Below are 21,509 nucleotides of genomic sequence, written 5' to 3'. Positions count from 1 at the left end.
GACATCATGCAGACAGCAGGATTCACAGGAGGGCCACCAGGTGTCTAACTTGTTCCCAATTGCACAGGGAATGACTAAAGGTATGTGTGGGAAGCAGGCGTGGTCGAGCCGGCCAAGATGGTGCCCTGGCTGGCTGCCAAGCTTCGTGCCCCTCACTTGTTTACTCCAACCTGCACAAGCACAATAAGCCCGATCATGTGCTGCCTGCTTGATCAGAGACATCATCGAGTATGATCCTGCTACGTGGCCCAATAAGCTGCCACTCTGCCCGCCCGCTATGTGTGTGTGTGCCCTGATTGGTCCTGGCTGGGGGGAGGGCTGTTGGGAACGCTATATGAAGAGCTGAAGTGTGTAATAAAGGAGAGAGTGAGAAGAAGAAGCCTGAACCTCACCTTGGCGTTCGTGTTGTCCTTTCCTCGGCTCTGCTGGACAGAGTCGTGGTTTGTGGCAAGCTCTCAGGTTGACAACCACATTGAGGAATGAAGCCTGCTGTCCTGAGGATGTACCCACCTTAGTGTGTACATTGTTTCATACTGAGATTCAATTCATTACTGCCACCTGCAGTTGGGTGAGGTTTATATAAATAACCCAAGCTATTCCTTGTTTCTTCCTGGGCACCTGGCTTCTGGGAGTTCCTTGTTTCTAGGGATCTTTTTCTGCTGTTTCATGAGGGATTGGTACAGTGAAGCTGGTTTCTCCTGAGGGAATTCTCTCCTTGCCTCTGTTCTTAGACTTGTCAGAAGTCAAGGGATATATCACCCTGCCAAAAGACCACTGATAGGGACACTGGACTGATTGATACAATTAAGAAATGCAGGCAAAGTTCAAGGACAGCAACCTGGAGGGAAGTGGTACTGGGGGATTGAACGTAAAGGCACAGTTGCACACAGCACTTTACAGTGGCTAGTGGGAGAAACCGTACTGGGTTCTCATAGGGAGACAATAAGCTGATTGTTTCAAAACAATCTTTTGAAAAAGAAATAGTTTCTATTATCATACCCACCTCACAACGAGGAAGCTGAAAGACCCAGTTCAAGGTCAGTTAGAGTAAGGGGATGAGTTGGGACCCTTACGTCAGCAGTGTGGTTCCTGGATCTGGACTTTTTACTTCTACTTCATACAGAATGAAGAGGGAGAAATTTCAGTGGCCCTCCTTCATCCTGGGGCACCACTACTGTGACTCTCCAAGAGCCTCTCTCTTTTTCCAGGACCCTACCTCTTAATTAGTCAGCCTATCTCTGTAGTTCCTGTTAGAATCCTGGCTACGAGACTTCTAGTTTTCTTACTGGTAAAATGGAAATAAAGACACATGCGTTTTACACACCCACTAAATGAGCATTAATATTACAAAGCATTACAGAGTTTCAGAAAGTACTGACTTAGTATGTGCTGTCTCTGGTTTCACCAATCGAGAAATTGAGAATTTTCTATTACTGTCTTACCAGGATATATGCATTGGGAGGCTAGGAGTGCAACTCAGTTATACAGCAGTAGAGTGCACACTTAATATGAGCAAGACTTTGGAACACACATTCACGCACGCATGCACACACACCACAGAGGAAGGGGGGGAGGGGAAATTTTTTCCCTACAGCTCTATGCTAGTCACAGTTTCAAATTTAGAAATGTTGGATTCATTGATTCAGGTCTAAAGAGAACCATTTTTGCCATTACCACAAGCTTGGAAGCCCCTGAGTTTGAGATCCACTCACTTAAGGATCTGAATCTTGCTCTTTCCTCTAATCTCTGCCCACACACCAGTTCATTAGGATGAATGACAGCACAAAAAAAGCACAGGATGCATCTTTCATGAATGAGTTTATTCATCAGCAAAAGAAAAGAAGAACAGATACCAGTGAGAAGAGCTCCTTTTTAGGGAATTAATAGACTTTTTTTCTCAAATGTCTATAAGTTTAAGTAATGAGCAATAAGGTGTCTAAGTCAGTAGTTTTCACTCTGGGTTCATGAGGGTTTTTACAAGGGCACCTCAGGGGGAAGTCCTGAAGTTGGTAATGATCTCACTAGCTGAATGCTAACTTGCAAAGGAAGGATGTATGGCATATGCAAAGCAAAGCTGTGGCCCAGAGGCAGATGTGCCAGAGCGCTCGTGCTGACAGATGTTCAGTATAATCATTACTGAACCCCGAACAAATCACTGCCCATCTCTGGCCTCCATTTTCCAACCAATGTCGAGATCAATGATGTGATGACAAGAATCTTTGCGTTCTAAAATCTTGAGACTCCTACATGAATTGTGTTCTCTCCAAAGTCTACTTAAAAACAACAAAAAATAATAACAACTCAAAAAGCTATCTTCAAGACTACTTGACACAAAGTTGGTGCATTTCTTTAACATTTCCCAACGACTGAAAATCCTAACTCCTTCAGGATAAATGTGATTTGGGGAGAAGCTAAGTACTACCACATTACAAACCAGGCCTGCATTCAACTCACCCAAGTACCTCATTAGTATCTTTCATGTGCCCTATACCGGCACAGACAAGATGGAAGCAAATGGGCCATTTTTCCTTTTCTTCAAGGGGCTCTCTCTCAGTCTGATGACAAGTTAGCAAAATGCACCACCAATGAATTCATGTCTGGTTTATAGATGTCATTTAGGTCTGGCCATGTGGACTGCAGATGATGAAATATTTGAGCCAAAGATCAGTGAAACCAGCAGTTGCCTTGGAAACAAGGCGACCTGTCTCACTTGCCTACCATTTTGAAGGGTCTGATTAATATCCTCGACTCAGAAATCATAGGGTGGAATCTGGGAGCTGTCTCTTCCCCATTTCACCCCTTTGACAAGTACTAGGACCTTCAGTACCCTGGTCTCCTCAGCAGAAGCTGCTTGCAAGGTCCTGTGTAAAATGCGGTTGCATCTTTCGAAGCTGCCATATGGGTAAGGAATCATCTACCCAAAGTGTTCCATGTGTGCTGATGCCCAGAGTTCAAAAGGTAGTTCTTTTTATTATCAGGCTTGTGGGAAGGGCATCATCGTGTTGCCCATTAGCGCTGATCTACACAGCACTCTCTGAGGTGCTGCTGGGACTCGAATGAACCACTTGAGCTCAGCCCAGACTTATAAATGTATCTAGTAGATATGTGGCTCTCCTGGGTCCCTGAAGATAATGAATCCCCAGGAACCACAGAAAGAAGCTGTTGGTTAAAGTGAGTTGGCAATATGGCCTGGCCAGACCAGCTGATAGAGGGAAGATTTTCAATTGATTCAGTTGAGAAATTTTCATTGCTTCTAATTGAAAAGCATCTGAGAAAATTATGGAAAGCGGAATGGAGAAGGGACAGTTTTTCACTGAACTACCAGACTGATCTAGAGATACATATTTCAAAAACCACGTCATCACCATTGAGTGAAGGGACTGTAAGAAAATCTCAGCAGTTGGAGGATAACTTTTGTGTATATATCTTGAAGAATGGTGAATGGTCCCCTAACAACGAACAAGAGTCTTCCCGCCACATAGACATGCAGTAAGGCTTTGACAGCTTAAAGGCTGCACACTGGAGACTTTTGTTGTCACATTTTGTTTGGCTTGAACACTGATAGAATCTGAACTTGTTATAGTTTAGATTTGAAGTGCCCCTGCCCCAAAGGTTCATGTGCTGAAGGCCTACACCCCAGTGCAAGCAGTATTCAGAGGTGGAGTTTGGGGGAAGTGACAAATGGGTTGGTGAATTCATAATTTGATATTTTTGGGAGCTGATGAAATTATTCAGAAGTGGATCTGGGTGGAGGAAGTAGGACCTGAGGCTCGCCTCTGAAGGATGCTCCTGTTCCTAGCTCCTTCCCCTCATGCCTTGCTTTTCAGCCACCTTAAGTTGAGCATCCTCTTCCACCACAGGAGCCTGCCCTGATGATGCTCTGCCTCACCACATGCCATAGCAATTAAGAAGGCCAAAGACTGAAGCAATGAAAACTGTGAGCCAAAATAAACCATTTCCCCCTTAATCTGTTTCTCTCAGGTTATCACATTGCAAAAGTCTAACACAGATTGTAAATGTCACCTGAAGATCAATATGCTAAAATCTTGGTGACTACCTGGGACATTATTGGGAGAAGGGTAGTGGAAGCTTCAGGAGGTGAGGCTCAGTGGAAGGAAGTTAGCTGACTGGGGTGTGTTCTTGAAGAAAATGTGGGGGCCCTGGCCCCTTCCTCTTTCTGCTCCTTAGTTACCAAGAATAGCTTTGCTACATGTACCCTGCCATGTTCCGCCTCACCTCAGGTCCAAAATCTACAAACAACCATGAGTTGAAAACATGAGTCAAAATGAACATTTCCTTCTTTTAAACTGGTATCTCAGGTATTTTATCATAGCAACAAAAAGTTAACTAATTTGAACAGTATTTTAAAGTGAAGTTTCTGGCTTTTCTCAAGGGCATCCAGGGTATCCACTTGGTATCAGCTACATGCCTGGTAGTCCCCGAGTAGTCCTCTCAGTTATCAGATGAATTGCTGCAGTATCACAGTACTTATGTTCCAGTAGTCCTTACATAGTAGGTAACAGTGTGTCCACACTTGCTTCATCATTCACCTCACTTCACTTCTCCTGTAGGCATCCTATTACCTCACATCATCACAGGAAAGGTGTGTACAATACAGTATTTTGAGAGACATAAAGAAATTACTATATTCACATAACCTTTACTATAATATAGCTATAATTATTTAGTATTCTTAGTCTTTTACTATGATTTAGAAATTAAAATTTATATTATGTATGAAAACATACAGTTTACATAAGGGTCAAAATCCTCTCATGTTTCAGGCATTCACTGGGGGTATTGCAAAATACCCCCCACAGATAAAGGGAGACTACTGCATACAAATAATAATTGCCTATTATCCAGAGATAACCACGAGTATTTTAGTATGTTAAAATCTGTTATTTAAAACGGAACCTCACCCTGTGATGATTTCCATCATTCTCTATGTCCTTAACATGATTTTTCTTCATAAACTCACTGCTCTATTTATTTACTGGCACACCTTCTATATCCTTTTAGTTCACTGCTACACTCTCGGGTTCTAGACACCCCTGGCATGTAGGAGTACTCAGTGTTTGTTAAATGAGAGTCAAGGTCATGCATATGCATACATATATGTTCACATATATACATATATATTTATCAAAGTTCCTTAGTATAAGATTATAGATTTTTCATTATTTAGCTTTATGCTCCATTACTTCCCTTTACCTTTAAAACAAAGCTCATAATACAGTTCAAAACATTTGTAAAGATTCACAGTCTTAATCTTTGGCGCTAAGGCAACTTAAAAGCCTCAGTGCCATCAGAGCATAGATTCAGGCCTGCCTCCCACTGAGATCCTTGTGTCTAGGCACCCATAGTATCAAAACTGTCCACTTCCAGAAACTGTTACCATTCCAGGGTTCTCAGAACCTAGTTCAGTGACTGGAGAATAGCAAAGGCAGTGAATTACAGCTCCATCAGTCAGTATTCACATGTTCTTAAGACACTCAGCATTCTTAACGTTTTAATAATGCACAGTATTCTTTATTACTCTGCCTTGATGTGCTATACTATTCTTAAACATTATGTAGACAGTTAAATGCATCCAAGTTTTCACTCTTTTTCATAGTATTTGAATAGTAATGTGTGATTTTTGTCTCTAGTTATTTCTTCAGGTTTCCAATAGCAGATGAAGTTAAAATAGCTTTGTTGAATTTCTGAAACACTCCGTGTCTCTGTTTCTGTCGCCAACCTGCACTTCTACCAGTGGTAGAAATACAACAAAAATAAGAAAAACAACTTCTTGGTTTGGGTGAATGGTTGAGGCTTCTCTGTGTAACTGTGACACCTAGTATTTCTGTTCACGAGGCTCAGTGATGGAGGACATCCAATGCTCCTGACCTATGGAAAGGAAGTCAGGCAGAGAGGGCCAGGGTTCCTCCACACCCTTGTGCTCAAACTTGTTTTTGGTTTTCCCATTTTTCAGTACACCTGGTTCATTTGGGGTTCTAATTCTCCAGTACAAGGATAGAAAAAGTCCTAGGATTTATTCAGGGCAGTATCTACCTATATGAAAGTACACATAAGTGACAGGTTGGTGAACCTTAATCTGCATCTTTTCTCAGTGACAAGGTGTGTCAGGTAATGAGTGTGAACATTTGGAAAGGATGAAACTTACTTCAAAGTGCAAAAATCAGACATATATGGCTAAAGTTTCGAAAAGTACTGAATCTCACCTGAGATTTTTCAGGCATGATTTAAGTAAGGCCAACAAGCAGCGGGGTCTGATTTCCTCCAGTTGCAACAGCTGATCAAGCTTTGCATGCACAAGTGGACTTAAGGTTTTGTCAATTTAGTTCAACAGAAGAAAGGAAGTTTAGCATTAGGTGAGGTAGGAAGCCGCACTGGAGGTGATATTGATTCTGGGAAATTTAGTGGGTCCTGGTGTACTACCCAACTCAGTGGACTAAGTTGAAAAACTGGAAGAAATGATTACAGACAGGTCCGACAGCTTTAAAGATGTTGTTAGGGCTGAGCCAGCTCCCCAACCCCATAGTAGTTTCTGTCTAACGCTCTCCCTTCCACCTCAAGGCCCAAACATGGCCTTGAGGCCCTTTCATAATAATAAACCTCATTCAAAGGAATCTGTGTCAACTTCCTGAGCAGACCAACTCCTGCATGCTTTTGTCTTCTTTTATAACAGAAAATCTTCCTTAGAGGTTCAGAAGAAAAGCTGTGCCCCTCCACCGCAAACAGATGCCATCATTCCTAACCTTCAGTCTCAGAGGAGAGAAATGCCAAGTAAGAGCATGCTGAGCAAAATGTGAGCAGGAAGGGAGGAGGGCTGAGGAAGCCTGGGAGGGTGGTCCACTGGAGGGAGCTGGTCTGGTCTCTGGAATGAAACCAGAGCTTCCTTCCACTGCCTGTGAACAAATAAGAACTTGTTAAAGTCTTACAAATAATGACTTGTGAAATCTTTCTAGGTATCTGCTCAGAAACCCTGGAACAGTAAAGAGACAGGAGTCCCTGTGCAGTAGCTGCTGAAAGGAAGTGGCTTCTCGGGAAGGAACAGAGAGAAGCGTTCGTGTTACTTTTGGTAATATTAAGAGGGCAAGTAATTTTATTAAATATAGGTAAATTCAAGACATAAACATGTTACTAATACTGATGTTCAATTATTGGTATATTTTTAACCCTAGTTTGAGGACCTGTGTTACTATTTCAGTTTTAGAACTGTTCATTGTATACCTGGCTTTCAATACCTCAAAGTGTCCCAAAATTTACTGTCCTGGGGTAAAGTGAAACAAAAAGAGTGATGAAAACATTAGAGCTATCAAATTATACATATTTGTACAATTATTCTAAAACTTCAAAATTTAAAACCAGACAAGAATATTTACATGTTTTATTAAATTTACAATCAGTTAATTATAATCAAATACACAATTATATACAAGGATTATATACATTTTGCCCAGACTTTTACATCACAGTACATAGTTTCCATTAGAAATATTGTATACATTTATCACCAAACAATAAAACCCAACAACAGTAGTGTTACAGCACCTGTTAGTACAGACATCTTTTTCATAAATTACATCATAAGAAAATATACGGCTGTAAATTGGGCTTTTAAAAATGTCTTTTATAAAATCTGAACATACAATGTTTCATTCACAGAATGTTTTTTTTCTATGTTCTGACTGTAGCCTTGTGCATAAAACGACCAGTTGGACTATTTAGTAAATGCTACCCACCCCCTCTAAAATTATAAGCACTATCTGAATTACTTATGCTGCGCTTTCTTTATGATGAATTTGGCATGGGGTTTGGTGTGAGAACAAATGCTATAGAAAAGGTTTATAAGAGGATCATTTAATCTAAAAGAATTCCAGAGAGAATAATTAAATTAGAGAAATTAAAGTCAGAGTACATAATTTTTCATTTTAAGTCTCTAATACTATGAAGAAAAAGGAAAAGTAAAATATCACAAAATAATTTGTTCTGAAACAATTTTACTTTTTTTGAAGCTTATTACAAAAAGAAAAAATGAAAACCCACCCAACAAAATACCCACCCCAAACATATCTAGTAAATCACAATACTTTCACATTTAAATTTTATGGGAGAAGTATTGCAAATTAGGGCATATCATTTCAATGGACTTTTAAGTGGGGGTTGGGGGGAGCCCTATACCTATTTTTAGTAGGTAAATAAGTTTCAAAACTTGAAAATACCTGAATAAAATACTTGCTCTGATATCTAACTTTTAACTTTCAGGTAAAATCCTTACTTGATTCCAGGTTTGTAAACATTATATAAATCTCTCTTAGTCAAACAATTTATGGCTGTGGTGATCATTTCAGCTCTATTTCTAAGCAGTTAACATTTAACTGAGGTAGACCAGATGTTTCTAAACTCAGGGTCCCATGGAATTCCCTGAATCTTCAGCAAGTAAATAAAATAATCTATGAAAGGTTTTTAACAAACAAAACATCTTTAAACATAATTATGCTGTTGGGATTTTCTAATGAACTCAAAGACTACTTTGTGGCAGTGAGGCTAAGAAAAATGGAAATTGCCCATATAGCAATGTTCTGAAGTTGAACACATACCACCTTATTTCTTAAGTGGGGAAAAACTGAGTATCAGTCCTTCTAGATAATAAGTACAACTTGTTAAGTGTTTTTTCCTTAAAGGATTTCGTTTTTTTAAACAAACTGAGTTGCTTCTAAAACTCAATGAAAAGCGATAGCTCCCCCTAGCGGCCAAAGGAACGGCGAGTGGTCACGGCCATAAGCTAGCTTTTCCTGCAGAGTCCTGGGATCCTTAGCTTTTCCTGCAGAGTCCTGGGATCCTTCTCCTCTAGGGAAAAAAAATGATGCTGCTTTGATAACTTTAGAAGAGCTACATTTAGATAACAATGGCTTTGGGCTACCAACACAAAATCAAATTAATGAATATAAGGCTTCTGTAATCAAAGTCTCAGAGGAACATCTGTTCCTTTTCTCCAAGCCCCAGTCCTACAAATCAAGGCAAGTCAAGTAATTAAGCTTCAGCTATTTTGGCAGCTTTGCAGTCAAGATGAACAAAGCACGTCTATCCTGTACACTCTACGTATGTGTATAGTTCTATCTTCTTGCACCAAATTTCACATGCAGAGAGACTAAAAATATCCATTTTGGTCAGGTACTATTCTTTACCCTCCCCAGAGTGAATTCTCTTAAGCTCACTCATTGACCCAGTTTTGTTTAGCTGGAATATTTGAAAGTAGGTATTTATCCTCTTATAAAAGAATACGTTTACCTGGGATCTAGACATACTGTACATGAATATACAAAACTACAATACAGCACTGCTATCTCCAACAGCTCCATACATAGTCTAAGTTATTCAGTACCTCCAAACTATGTTGTAGAAAAAGGTTATTATGTAATATGGTAAAAAGGAAGTCTCTCAAATATTCCTTTAGAAATAATTAAGCTTAAAATAAATAAAATGAATAAAGCATGATTTCACTGCAGAGCTATCAATAAGCAATTTCTTAAAATTTCAATGTGGCCAGCATCAGACTGTCACAAAGTAAAAGGAAGAAAAAGAAAAGAGGAAAACCATCTTTTTTTTCTAACCTATATGGCTATATGTTGTTGGTAGTGTGCAAATGTTTTATACCGGTCACCACAGACTAATTTTCAAGTCCACATCAGAAGGAATATTTGTTAAAACAATACAAAATGAAACTAAAATCCATGATTCAACAGGAAAATGTGACAGACTCCTTAGGTGTAATATTTAGAAACCGGTTTCAAAGGAGAAAAACAGTAGTCACCCTAGGGATTACAGATCACTACCACAGTTTTAGCATGGCTCCATAAAGAGGAAAATGAAGAGTGTTAGTGATGTGGGCCTTCAGGCTCAAACTGTATACTTAACATGGGATGGAGTAAGGCTGATGGCCAGAGTAACCACCTTGAGAGAAATGAACTGGAAAAGATTTACAGTCTACCCCACAAGGATATAATGCTGGGTTCCATTTTAGAGTAGTCACAGCTTCCCCTATGGAAGGCCCATGGGAAGTTCACATTGCAACATCATCATTTCTCCATTGCTCTGTTAATCCAAAGTATTAAGAAACCAATTTACACAATATATAAGACCTCTTCCTAGTCCCACAATACTAGGTATTTAGATAGAAAACTCACTGACCAAGTTTACTGGCTTTGCCTTTGGTTTAAATGCTAAGGACATTGTTGGGGGGGGGGGGGGATCAAGTCATCTTGCTCATTTGTCACCAAATAAGTGAAAGCTATGAGCAGAAACTCATTACTGTGACTGCATCTGCTTCATAAGCACTCAGGTCTCCTAGTGTCCCTGTGAAGGCAGCAGGAGCATAATGCCACAACATGCATTCAAGTCTTCCCCAAAGGGCCTCCCCAAACCCACAGAGTGGAGCTTCCTTCAATCAGAAAGCTACACCAACTCCTGTTCCCCACCTCATATTAGCTGGATTTGTTTCTTGTCATATCTAGGGACTGCAGAAATATGGTTCCCAGGAATACCAGTAACTTTTCCCTGTCCTGATACATTGCAGGGTGTACAATGCAATCATTTGGATGGGACAATTTTAGTAAGGTCAGTTCTAACACAGCATGCTCCAGATTCCTATAATTACCTACCCTAGTCAGAACATGGTTACGCATCACCATACCCAGAGCCTCCCCCTGGAGTGTCTGCTTGGTATTAGGGTGTCTATAACCGCAGTTTACCTTTTCTTTTTAAACATCTACCACCAGAGTCTTTACAGAGAGTCATAGTTCATCCTTCTCCATCATTTCAAATGCTTCTATATCTTCACTCCAGTCTGCTAATATGGAGTCTATAGGCTGGACTTTTTTACCCCAGCTTGCATTAGGATTGGAATCTTCCTCAGCTTCTGATTGTTCTTGAAGGTGGTTATCTAAATCTGTACATTCACCATCAAGACTTGTAGTCTCGTGGCTTTCTGTGGGATTAGAGGTCTGTTCAGAAGAAGAAGTGCTCCTAGCATCCTCAGTATCTGCTGGCGATAAAGATTCTGAGTGAGAGCTCAGAAAACTTTCGTCAGGAGTCTCTCGATCAACTAAATCAACTGTCTGAGAAAGTGATACAATCTGCTCAGTGCTTTGATTCTGAGAATCATTTTCAGAGGATGGCTGTTCTTCATTTTCCATTTCAGGATCTGTATAGGAAAGAAACAAATTTCCTATTACTTTCCTCTCAAAAAAAATGTATCACACAAAGTCACACTGATTTTTGCAATAAAATGAAGAAATAAAGCAAAAAAACCCACATCAATGCAGGACGGTGAACAATGGCACTAAAGGTGCCAGATCTTTCTGTGCATTTATTTTGTACAGGATGCCAGTATTGAAAATAAATGTCGCTCTGAATTGAAAGGAACGACTTATTAATGTAAGATTGACTTGGATGAATATTAATAAGTAACAAAAGCACTAAACAATGTTCAAATGCATGTAAATTTACAATATGTAAATAAATTTAGTAAAAATCAGGGCTGGAGAGTTGGCTCAATGGTTGAGTTGTTGCTGAACAATCATTAGGACCAGAGTTCTAACCCAGCACACATATAACAAACCAGCATCATGCAAACATTGGCAATTCTAGCTCTGAGGGATTCTACAACCTCCATGTATGTGTATAGGTGTGTGTACACCCTCAAAAACATACATACACATATACATATATACAATTTACTAAATACCTAAATTTAATAAATCTTGTACATGAGAATATACTAAATAAAATAAATTTTAACAGCATATATCGTTTTATTTCTTGGAAAATTGAAATTTCCACTCAGTTCATTAGGTATTAATATTGCTCAAAATATTTTCACAAAGAACTGAGATTGTTAATAAAAGTTCGATTACTGTGTATCTTTGAACGTTAAAACAATTACTCTGAAGTCCCCTAGGAGGCTGAAGAGTGGACTACATTTCCTGGAATGAGTAAGAGACATAAAACCACCAAAGACTTAAATGTTGAGTCCTACAGTAGAGTGCTTACACAGCCTTGACACCCACAGACACATCCTGTGCAATCTCTGTTCCTGTGGTATAGTCAGCAGACAGCTCCTGAGTGGCCACTGTGCTTGGTGCTAGAGATAAGAAACAAGTCCAAAACTATACCTGCCTTTAAGCATCTTACAGTCCAATGAAGAAAAAATGTATTCACAAATAATGGATAATATTTACAAAGTAAGTGGATAGATACGGTATTAGGAGAGCTTGCACTGTCTTGTACTGACCCACTTGGAAAAAGTGAACTTTTTTAAAAAATATTTTATTATTTTTATTTTATGTGTATGAGTGCACTGCCTGCATGTAGGTAAGTGCACCCATGTCATGTAATGCCCACGAGGACAGAAGAGGCCTTCAGATCCCCTGGAACTGGAGTTACAGACAGTTGTTAGCTGCCATGTGGGTGCTGGGATTGGAACCCGGGTCTTCTGCAAGAACAACCAGTGTTCTTAACCGCTGAGCCATCTCTCCAGCCCCTTATTTTTTTGAGACTAGGTTTCACTATGTAATACTGGCTGACGTGAAACTTGCTATGTAGACCAGGTTGGCCTCAAACCCATGAAGATCCACCTGTCTGTCTCTGCAGTGCTGGGATTAAAGGTATGCAACATCATACTTGGCCCATTTTTGTTACTGTTGTTAATGTTTGCTGTAATTCTGCGTCCTGTGCTTGTATGCTTTAAAAGAAAAGTTGTTGAGCTTTTGTGTTTTCATGTAACAGTTCTTAATCAAATTTAGACTTCCTCCCCCATCCATGCCTCCCCCCAACCAGACCCCATGTATTCTGCCATACATGGTAAGTCCTATCCAGTCAAGCATTTGTACCCAGATGTCCCTCAGTATAAATTGGTCCACTGGAGTCTAGTCAGCCCATCTAGTATGTAAGACATACTCTCCCTCACCCAGTAGCAATCAGTCTCCAATAGTTCTCAGTCTAGGGCCAGCTGCCACCCATTTCTTTCCTCCCCTCTGGGTCCTTGTTGAGTTGGCATGGGTCTGTCCTATGTTGCATGCCACCATTGCCACAAGTTCACATATGCAAGTTTACAATGGCCTGAAAGCCTCCACTTCCCTGTGTTCATGAACCAGCCCTGGTTCTTACAATCTTTCTACCCCCTGTTCCACAATGGTCCCTTAACCGTGGGTGGGTGACATTCAATAGAGGAATCCTATCCAGGGATACACACTCCAGTCTTTCTTTCTTTTTAATTTATTGAGAATTTCATACATGCATACAAGGTGTTTTGATCAAATCCATGCCCACTCCCTCCCCTCTAACTCCTCCCATATCTCCCCATCACTTTTTTCTGATAACTTCATGTACTCTTTCTTCTTTTTTTAATGGGGCTTTTTGCTACTCTAACATTTCCCCCTCTGAAGAGGGAACCCTAAAATCTTTAAGAATTAGACAAGAGCTCCCAAAGACTTTTGATATTTTTGGCCTTTCTTCAGAGTATGGTGTGATGAGAATACGAGGTAGGAATTAACTAGGCAGTTAGGGTAAAAAGACTCCACAGAAAAGTAGCCAGTTTCTTGGCTAAAAGTCTAAATGTCCTTGGGCCTCTTAGCAACATGCTCCACTTGGAGTCTCTTATTCTTTAAAACTTGGCCAGCTGTTGCCTTCTGTGTGTATCATACTCTGCTGTATAAGGAAGCTTTACTGGTGAGAGTTGAGGGATACATTAGTTTCCTCATTACCCCTTGTGCTGGATAGCTTTAGTATCAACTTGACACACTTGGGTTGAGGGAGCCTTAACTGGGGAATTGCCTCTATTGGACTGGCCTGTGGCCATGTCTGAGGGGCATCTTCTTGATGAGTGATGTGGGAGGACCCAGCCCATTGTGGGTAGTGCCACCCCTGGGCAGGTGGGCCTGTGTTGCATAAGAAAGCAGGCTGAGCAGGGGCCAGGGGAGCAAGCCAGTAAGCAGTGTTCCTCCAGGCCTGTGCTCCAGCTCCTGCCTCCAGGTTCCTGCCCTAAGTTCCTACCTTGGGCTCCCAGATGAACTGTGACCTGGGATATGTAAGCTAAATAAACCATTTCCTCCTCAAGTTGGTATTGGTCAGAGTATTTTGTCACAGCAATGGAGAGACAAACTAGGACACCCCTTATTCTGCTATATTCCATAAGCCTCAGTTGGATGCTTTTTAAATGGGTTGTCACTGTTGCAAATCCTTAAATAAAACTGATTAAAATGTTTTAAAAAAGGAAAGCTTCCAAGGAAATCTGAGAGGCTCCCACAGAAAATGACATTTAAGCTTAGATTTAAACAGGAGTGCCTCACTAGGAAGTTTATATGTTGTTTCACTTCCTTTCTTTTTTATGGGGGATAGAGGCAAGAGTTTATATTCTTAGGTTTTCGGTTGTGTTTTGCTGCTTCTGATGGGGAGTGGGCGGAGTTCAGACATCTCAGTTTTCTGAACTGTCAGAGGTATAATTAAGTAGAGAGGGAAAATGGGGAGTGAGGACAGCTAAGGAAGCTTGGAATGCATTTACACTAGGCCACCATAAATTCCAACAGCAATAAAGCCTTCAAGCTTCTTTTTGACTATATAGTGCTACCTCAGGATAGATAAAGGTGTAGGGCTGCTCTGTCTAGTAATAAAGACTATGCTTGTGACTAAAATCACTCTTATGGTTGTATGTGATATATTATTAATTTGGGCATCTAGCTAATGCAATAAGATAACATAACAAGAAAAAGAAATATGACTACCACCATACTTTTAGATTGTGACTGTATACTAAAACAAAAGCAATTCTCATTTTTTGTAATAAACTGTTCATATTCCTTTACTTCAGAAACTTTCTATAGGCATGTAAGGAATCCAATAAATACTTGCTGAATTGACCTAATTATAAAAAGGATGGCTATCTTTTTTTCTTTTTCTTTAACTTTTTGCAAATTTCATAAAATCTATTTTGAGCATTTTGGGCCCTCGCCTCTATCTGCACCACTCTTGTAGCCTCCCCACCCTACTGGATTTCATGTACATCATATGTATTAAGGTCTACCTCGTCAAGTTTGTAAGTCTGTGTCCCCCAATGTCCTTTGGTGTAATCCATTAATTGGAGCTTGGTTAAAGAAAACTGACTCTCCCTCTCTCAATAGCTGTCAGTTGCCAATAGTTCCTCAGCTAAGGTTGGGGCTTCTACCCAATTCCCTACTTCTATGCTAGGATTTTATCTGGTTTGAGCTTGCATGGGTCTTGTGCATGCTGTTACCACTGCTGTGAGTTCCTATGAGTAACTTCCCAATTGTCTGGAAAACTCTCTCTCCTTTTGGTCAGCCACCACCTCTGGCTTTTATAATCCTTCTGCCCCCTCTTCCACAATGATTCCTGAGCCTTGGGTAGCAGAGGTGTCCTATTCAGGGATAAGCACTCTGCAGTCTCTTATTCTCTGCACTTTGGTCAGTTGTGGCTTTCTGAGTTAATCACCATCTGAAGAAGCTTTGCTGGTGAGAAGCAACTCTAATTTAAAAAATACTGTTAAAGGTAATAAAAATTGGTCAGAAAAATGAAAATAACTGCAATTATCAATAACTTGTCTGCAGTAGCACTAATTAGCTAAAAATAAAACCATAAATTCTTTCCATAATAAAAGAAACCCATAAAACAGTTATGACAGGTGTAAGGTTCATATTGCTTAAAAGTATAAGATTACAATACAAACATAAAATAAGCTAATTATAGGTATGTTCCTGAACAGAAAGTCTTAACATTTACCATTTTCCTAACCTACATGAAAAGAATTAATTCCCAAATTAGTCTCATTTCTACTTTTTTTTGTTTTTTAAACTACACAAAGTTGAAATCTAAAAACCATTAGTCAGGGGAAGAGCTGTCATATGTAATATTAAAATTTATTCAAAAGAGTACTTTTTATTACTGGCACAGGAATAAATAGCTTAGCAGAACAGAACTGCAAATGTGATATTACTGTTTCTTTTCTTCTTTTTTAGCTTATGGACATACAGAATATAAAATAGAGGCGGCGGCAGCAGATCAAACTAGAGTTAGAGAAATACAAAGGAGCTGAGATGGGCCACATTATTCTATCTTCACTCACTTTAAGGTACCTGATTTTTACCAGTCTAAACAATACAACAACTAAAACATTAAATTCAGGAATGCTGTATCAGGAACACAGGAAACAAAGGAAGACTGGAGAAAAGCCCATGATACAAAGAAAAGCAGATGTTTTCCAAATAAAAGGGAGGAGAACTTTGAGAAAGACTTGGAGCGGATGTTCCACAGTCATTCATTTATCGGCATATTCAATGCCTACTGAAAGCAAAGCACACAGAGTTCAGAAGACCTATATAATAAAGCATCATGTAATGTCATCATAGAACTTTATTTTTTTAAAACCACTAAAATGTGCCTAAAACAAGAGAAAAGGCCATAAAGAAGGTGGTATTTTAATTGGGTATTAAGAATGACTGAACATTCTCAAAGGGAAAAGGGCCATAGGTATGTGTCAAAGACTGATAAGGCATTTCCAGAGAGAAAGGAGAGAGGTGCAAATGCAACAATGCATGCAGAAACCTGGCTGGCCTAGGGAGGGAGGCAGGGAAGTACTGTCCTGCTGCCAAGAATGCTGGGATGTTCCTCTCCAGGTTAAGAGCCATCTGCCTCAGAATCGGTTATTCTCACCAGAATCCATTCCTTTTAACAACCTAACTTGCATAGTTCAACTCTAGGACATAGATACACTGCAACACCTTTAGATAGAGGTTATTTTAGGAAAACTGACACTGCTTGGCTTAAACTTGGAGCAGCTCATAGAATGAGACTTTCCTTTTAATCTTTCTTCCATTGTCTTGTCTACCTTTTTATCAGATGGAGCAGCAGCCTTGAAAACATTTCTCTACAGCCCTAGGGCACTATAGCCCTGTAGTCCATGCAAGCATGACACATGCTGGAGCTTGAAAATGCTGATTTTTTTCCCCTCCACAATATTATGGAGAAGAGGAATTGATTCTGAATTATAAACTGCTTCCATTTAGATCTAAAGGTAACTAGCATATTGTCTTTTATTTTTTGATATGGGGTTGGAATCATTAAATATTTTTATAAACTCAAATTCTCAAAGAAGAGACCTAAGAAACACAGTATTAAAACTTCTGTTCAACAACAGAGTGTGGACAGCTTAACTTGTAAAAGTGTCACAGGTTTCACCCAAGGAAGCCACATTTCTACTTGATAAAGTTCTAATGCTTAAGCTTCTGAAGACTGTGTAATTAAGACCTTTGAAAACTGTTGCTAGCAAGTAGGACAGTATCAGGCATAAATATGTTAATGGCTGGAGATTTTCCAAACCCTAGGTGCAAAGGACTACTCTGCCAGGAAGCAGTGTGACTTCATACAAATTTATGGAATGAGGCTTTTTTTGGAGGGGCAATTCAGAGACATCTATTGTTTGTATTTTAAGGTGGTTATTACTTGGGGATACTTTGTAATTCGGGTTAGAACTCAAGAGCCAGAGCTGGGAGACAGTAAAGGCCTTTGAGGGTTTCCTTCCACGTTTCTCTAAGTACAGGAAGGAACAGCTGCATTATAATCACCTGGGATGTGTGTTTCAAAAGTAGATTCTGACCCCAGCCATCAGAGAATCTGATTCAGTGCTGTGGAGAAGAGCGCAGGGGCCTCCACTTTTAACAATTATATCAGCTTATTCTGATGAAGGAGAAAATGTGACGTATGTGGTCATAGTATGGGACAAATTAATGATAACCACAGACTTTAACTGCTTAGAATATTATACTAAGTGAATAAAGTAGCTGACTTCATTAAACTAGTATCACAGATTTTTCTTAATGATTATAACTTGTTGCTGATTTAGTTAACACTGTTATATATTTCTCAAAGAGCTATTACATACAAAAAGGGATTTTTGAAACATTTATCAAAGGAGTACTCTAACAGATTAATAACAATAAACTTATAGACTATTAAAATGTTTTAAATGTCATTTAAACAATGTCTTTTTACTGTAACTTTTAAAGTAAAATATTTTGTTTACTAATTTTATGTGTATGAATGTATTGCCTGCATGTATGTAAGTACACCAGTGTCATGCAATGCCTGCAGAGGTCAGAACAGGGAGTTGGATCCCCCAGAACTGGAGTTATGAACAGTTGTTAGCCGCCATGTGGGTGCTGGGAATCAAACCCAGGTCCTTGCAGTCAAGAACTGACTACTTTTCCTACCCTTTCCCTGGTAGAGGGAGCACATTCTTTACCATAACCTTACAGTCCAAATCCCACGTGTTCCTCACCTCCACATGGGCTTATAAAGCATGCCATTATTTACATTTTTATATTGTATTAAAATAAAAGATGATGCTGATTCAATTAAACAGCAATGCAGATGTTAAGAGAGTGACTCACATGGAAATAGACTAGTGAATCCATCTAGGGTATGGGATGCACAGTTAATAGAATTAGTTATAGCAGGATCAATAAGGAATTATTTTTATGGGACAGCTGACTGGATATGAAAGTTGCTATGCTAAGCTATATTATCATAGTACTCACTGAAACAAAATTATATATGTATGTATATGTTTACACATACATCCATATATAATTTAAGGTTTATTAATGCAAGATACTTACTACTATTAATAATGAAGCTTGGAATCATTTTACCTTTTAATATTGCTGCTGAAATTCCAATGGTAGCACAAAATAGGGGGAGAAAAGCAAAGGCATTAAAGACTTACATAGAATAATCTTAATTTGCCTGTGTTTGATGCACCTAATTGCACAGTAGAAAAGAAGATGTGAATTTTGAAAAAGCGTCCATGGGAAAAAGAAATCAAGCACATAGGAGAATTTAAGATTAGAAAAACCTTTGTATTCTGTTTCCATCTACACATCCTGACATCACACATCCTACTCAACTCATTCCACTGCCCTTAAATAGCTGACAATTCAAAGAACCTCAAAGGATAGCGCAATAAAAGAAGACAAAACATGGATTAGGACAGCCCTGCATTGTTAACATTTTTAAAAAGATGTCTCATTTGAAAGTCATACTGAATTAAACCAGTTTCCCAAGTACCCGTCAAACATCCTATGGGATATAACAACCCTCTACAGAGTATACAGCTCCATTCATTAAGGTAGACAGGAGAGCACAGGTGCCTTCAGCAGATAAGAAAAACTGCTTCTAGAAATGGGATTATAGCCTACAGCCAACTTCCCCTTTACACAGTAAGGTTTCAAAGAACTTTCAAATCACTGACCACATTTTAGCCGCAGTAATATCATATGCTATGTGAGTTAAGGCAAAGGCATACTCTCCTGCTCTTCAGGTAAGGCCATGTGTAACTCATAATATAAACACCCATTTGATAACTTGGACCGCAACAAGGAAAAAGAAGTGGCTACATTTCTACGCCTTCAAGACAGTGTCAGGAGACTATAGGTGGCTGGGGAGACAAGCTATTATCATCCTGCACATACCACCATCCTAAACACTCTTCATATTCCATGTAAAAGAGATATAAGCTGCGGTACTATGAAACAAAGCTGTGAACATTTTAGATGCCAAAATAGTTTTCTTGATGTTGCATGTTTATCAGCTGGACAGAACCATGGCAAAATTGTAAACTACATATAAAAAATGTAATTCTAAAAACATTCTAATTCAGCCAGCAGAGTAATATTTTACTACTCTTATTTTCAAATGAAAAATTCTAAACTACTTTCTAAAAGTTTTGTTTTACCAGTGAACCAAAAAGGAAAAAAAAAGAAATCTTAACTTTTTATAACCATTTCTGTTATAAAGAGACTAGAAGCTAGCCTGCTATGCTAAAAGTCACTTTCCATCCTTACCTCGATCTTTGGCTTTATCAGAAAGGAGCACTTCCACCTCCTCATACTCCCGGATGGCATCCAGAATGATGCTCCCTTCCTTACTGAACAGGAACAGCATGGGGATCTTTATGTCATCCGTGTCCTTCCCATCTCCAGCCATCTGGAACAGCGGGGCAGTATCACTACTGCTCCCCTCATTGTCATCTAGCAGAAAACCACCAGGCAAACATCAGATATCTAACCACCAAAAGCAGTGACTGCTGCCTGTTCCTACTGACAGAATTAATCTTATGCACCAGAAAAGCAACTGTAATTTTTGGACCAACTAATTTTAGGATTTATCACAAGGAAATAACTGAAGCAGCAAAAAACTCTAAACCCAAAGAAATTAACTGGAGTGTACAATTATAAGCGATTATAAATTATAATCAACTACTTGTAAACAGAAAAATATTTGAAAAGCACAGAACACAAACTTCTATGATTATGACTATAAAAATTTCATATGTTTAGAAATGGAAAATTTTAATGACTTGGATCACACTGACAGAATTATGAATAAATTTTGTTAAGACCTTTTCTAAACTGTCATTACAATTTGAGCATTCCTAATTAAAAACTTTTAAATGCTCTGAGATCACAAATTTTTAGATTAGGAATGCCTAACTGATAAAGCCTATGTGAATATTCTAAAATCCCAAACTTTCCAAAATTTGAAATACTTCTAGTTCCAAACATTTTGGATATGTAATTCTCAACTTGTATATTGGTTTTGCCAAACTACAAATTGATAGTTCTTTTTCTATAACAAAATGAATAATTATGATACAGTGAATTTTCTGTAAGCTGAATTAAATGAACAGTACTGCTATATACAGGTCAAACATTAGTATGTCTGTTAAATTCTCTGCTATAGTATAAATGCCAATCACATTCACTCCCAGTCTCACATATCAGTCTTCCTGAAGAGACCAGTGGCACTGGTCTCCTACAGCAGCTGCTTCCATAGGCCCCCCTGAGTGCTGATACAATGTGTCCTTCTCTTAGTAATAACTGATGAGAAGAAGGATCATGCCTGAGGAAACTACAACTGTCACAGACTTTCTGTTAGTGGTGAGGAGCAGTTCAGTTAGTGATTCATACATAGGCTGAGGCTGCCGTTTTGGGACTGTGAACAAAAGGAGAGGGAGCAGGCTTGTGAGGAGATGGAGAATGAGGCACAACTGCAAAGGGCCAAAAGACAGCCAGCAGTAGATGGAGAGAAATGTAGAAACTGTCAGCTAGTGCTCTGGCTGAGTCTTAGTTCCCACTTGTACCTGCTGGAAAATTCCAGTTGTATTTCTTATTCTTGGGTTGAATGACAACAATCCATTTCCACATAATAAACAAACTTCCCTTCTCAAACCAATTAAGTAAATTATTACCTCTTGCAGCCAAATGATTTCTAAGGTAATCAGTACTTTTAGTCTTTGTAATAAAAAAAAAAAAAACCTATACCCAAATTTACTCATTTATATATAGTTAGAATAAAAAAAAATGAAGGAAAAGAACCCGGGGTGTAGGTGGGGAATCACACATAAGCTAATTTTCTCTTTAAAAATTAAAATTTCT

The 21,509-nt window shown here is 39.1% G+C and overlaps 1 protein-coding gene across 2 annotated transcripts in view; it reads right to left on the bottom strand.

Annotated features, from left to right (window-relative positions):
• Nucleotides 1-7,378: 7,378 nt before the first annotated feature.
• Nucleotides 7,379-21,509, bottom strand: part of Edem3 (ER degradation enhancing alpha-mannosidase like protein 3) — an 84,961-nt gene continuing 70,830 nt past the window's right edge. For both annotated transcript variants that reach the window (XM_017795897.2, XM_008824283.3), the window contains exons 19-20: nt 19,917-20,102; nt 7,379-11,209 (exon numbers count right to left, since the gene is read on the bottom strand). In XM_017795897.2, the coding sequence (XP_017651386.1) occupies nt 10,800-11,209; nt 19,917-20,102 (596 nt within the window). In that variant the 3' untranslated portion in view covers nt 7,379-10,799. The remainder of the gene's footprint in view (nt 11,210-19,916; nt 20,103-21,509) is intronic.

The sequence above is a fragment of the Nannospalax galili genome, unplaced genomic scaffold (assembly GCF_000622305.1).
Source record: "Nannospalax galili isolate Female #2095 unplaced genomic scaffold, S.galili_v1.0 scaffold227, whole genome shotgun sequence".
Taxonomy (NCBI): domain Eukaryota; kingdom Metazoa; phylum Chordata; class Mammalia; order Rodentia; family Spalacidae; genus Nannospalax; species Nannospalax galili.
This window is presented reverse-complemented; position numbering and strand designations above follow the sequence as displayed.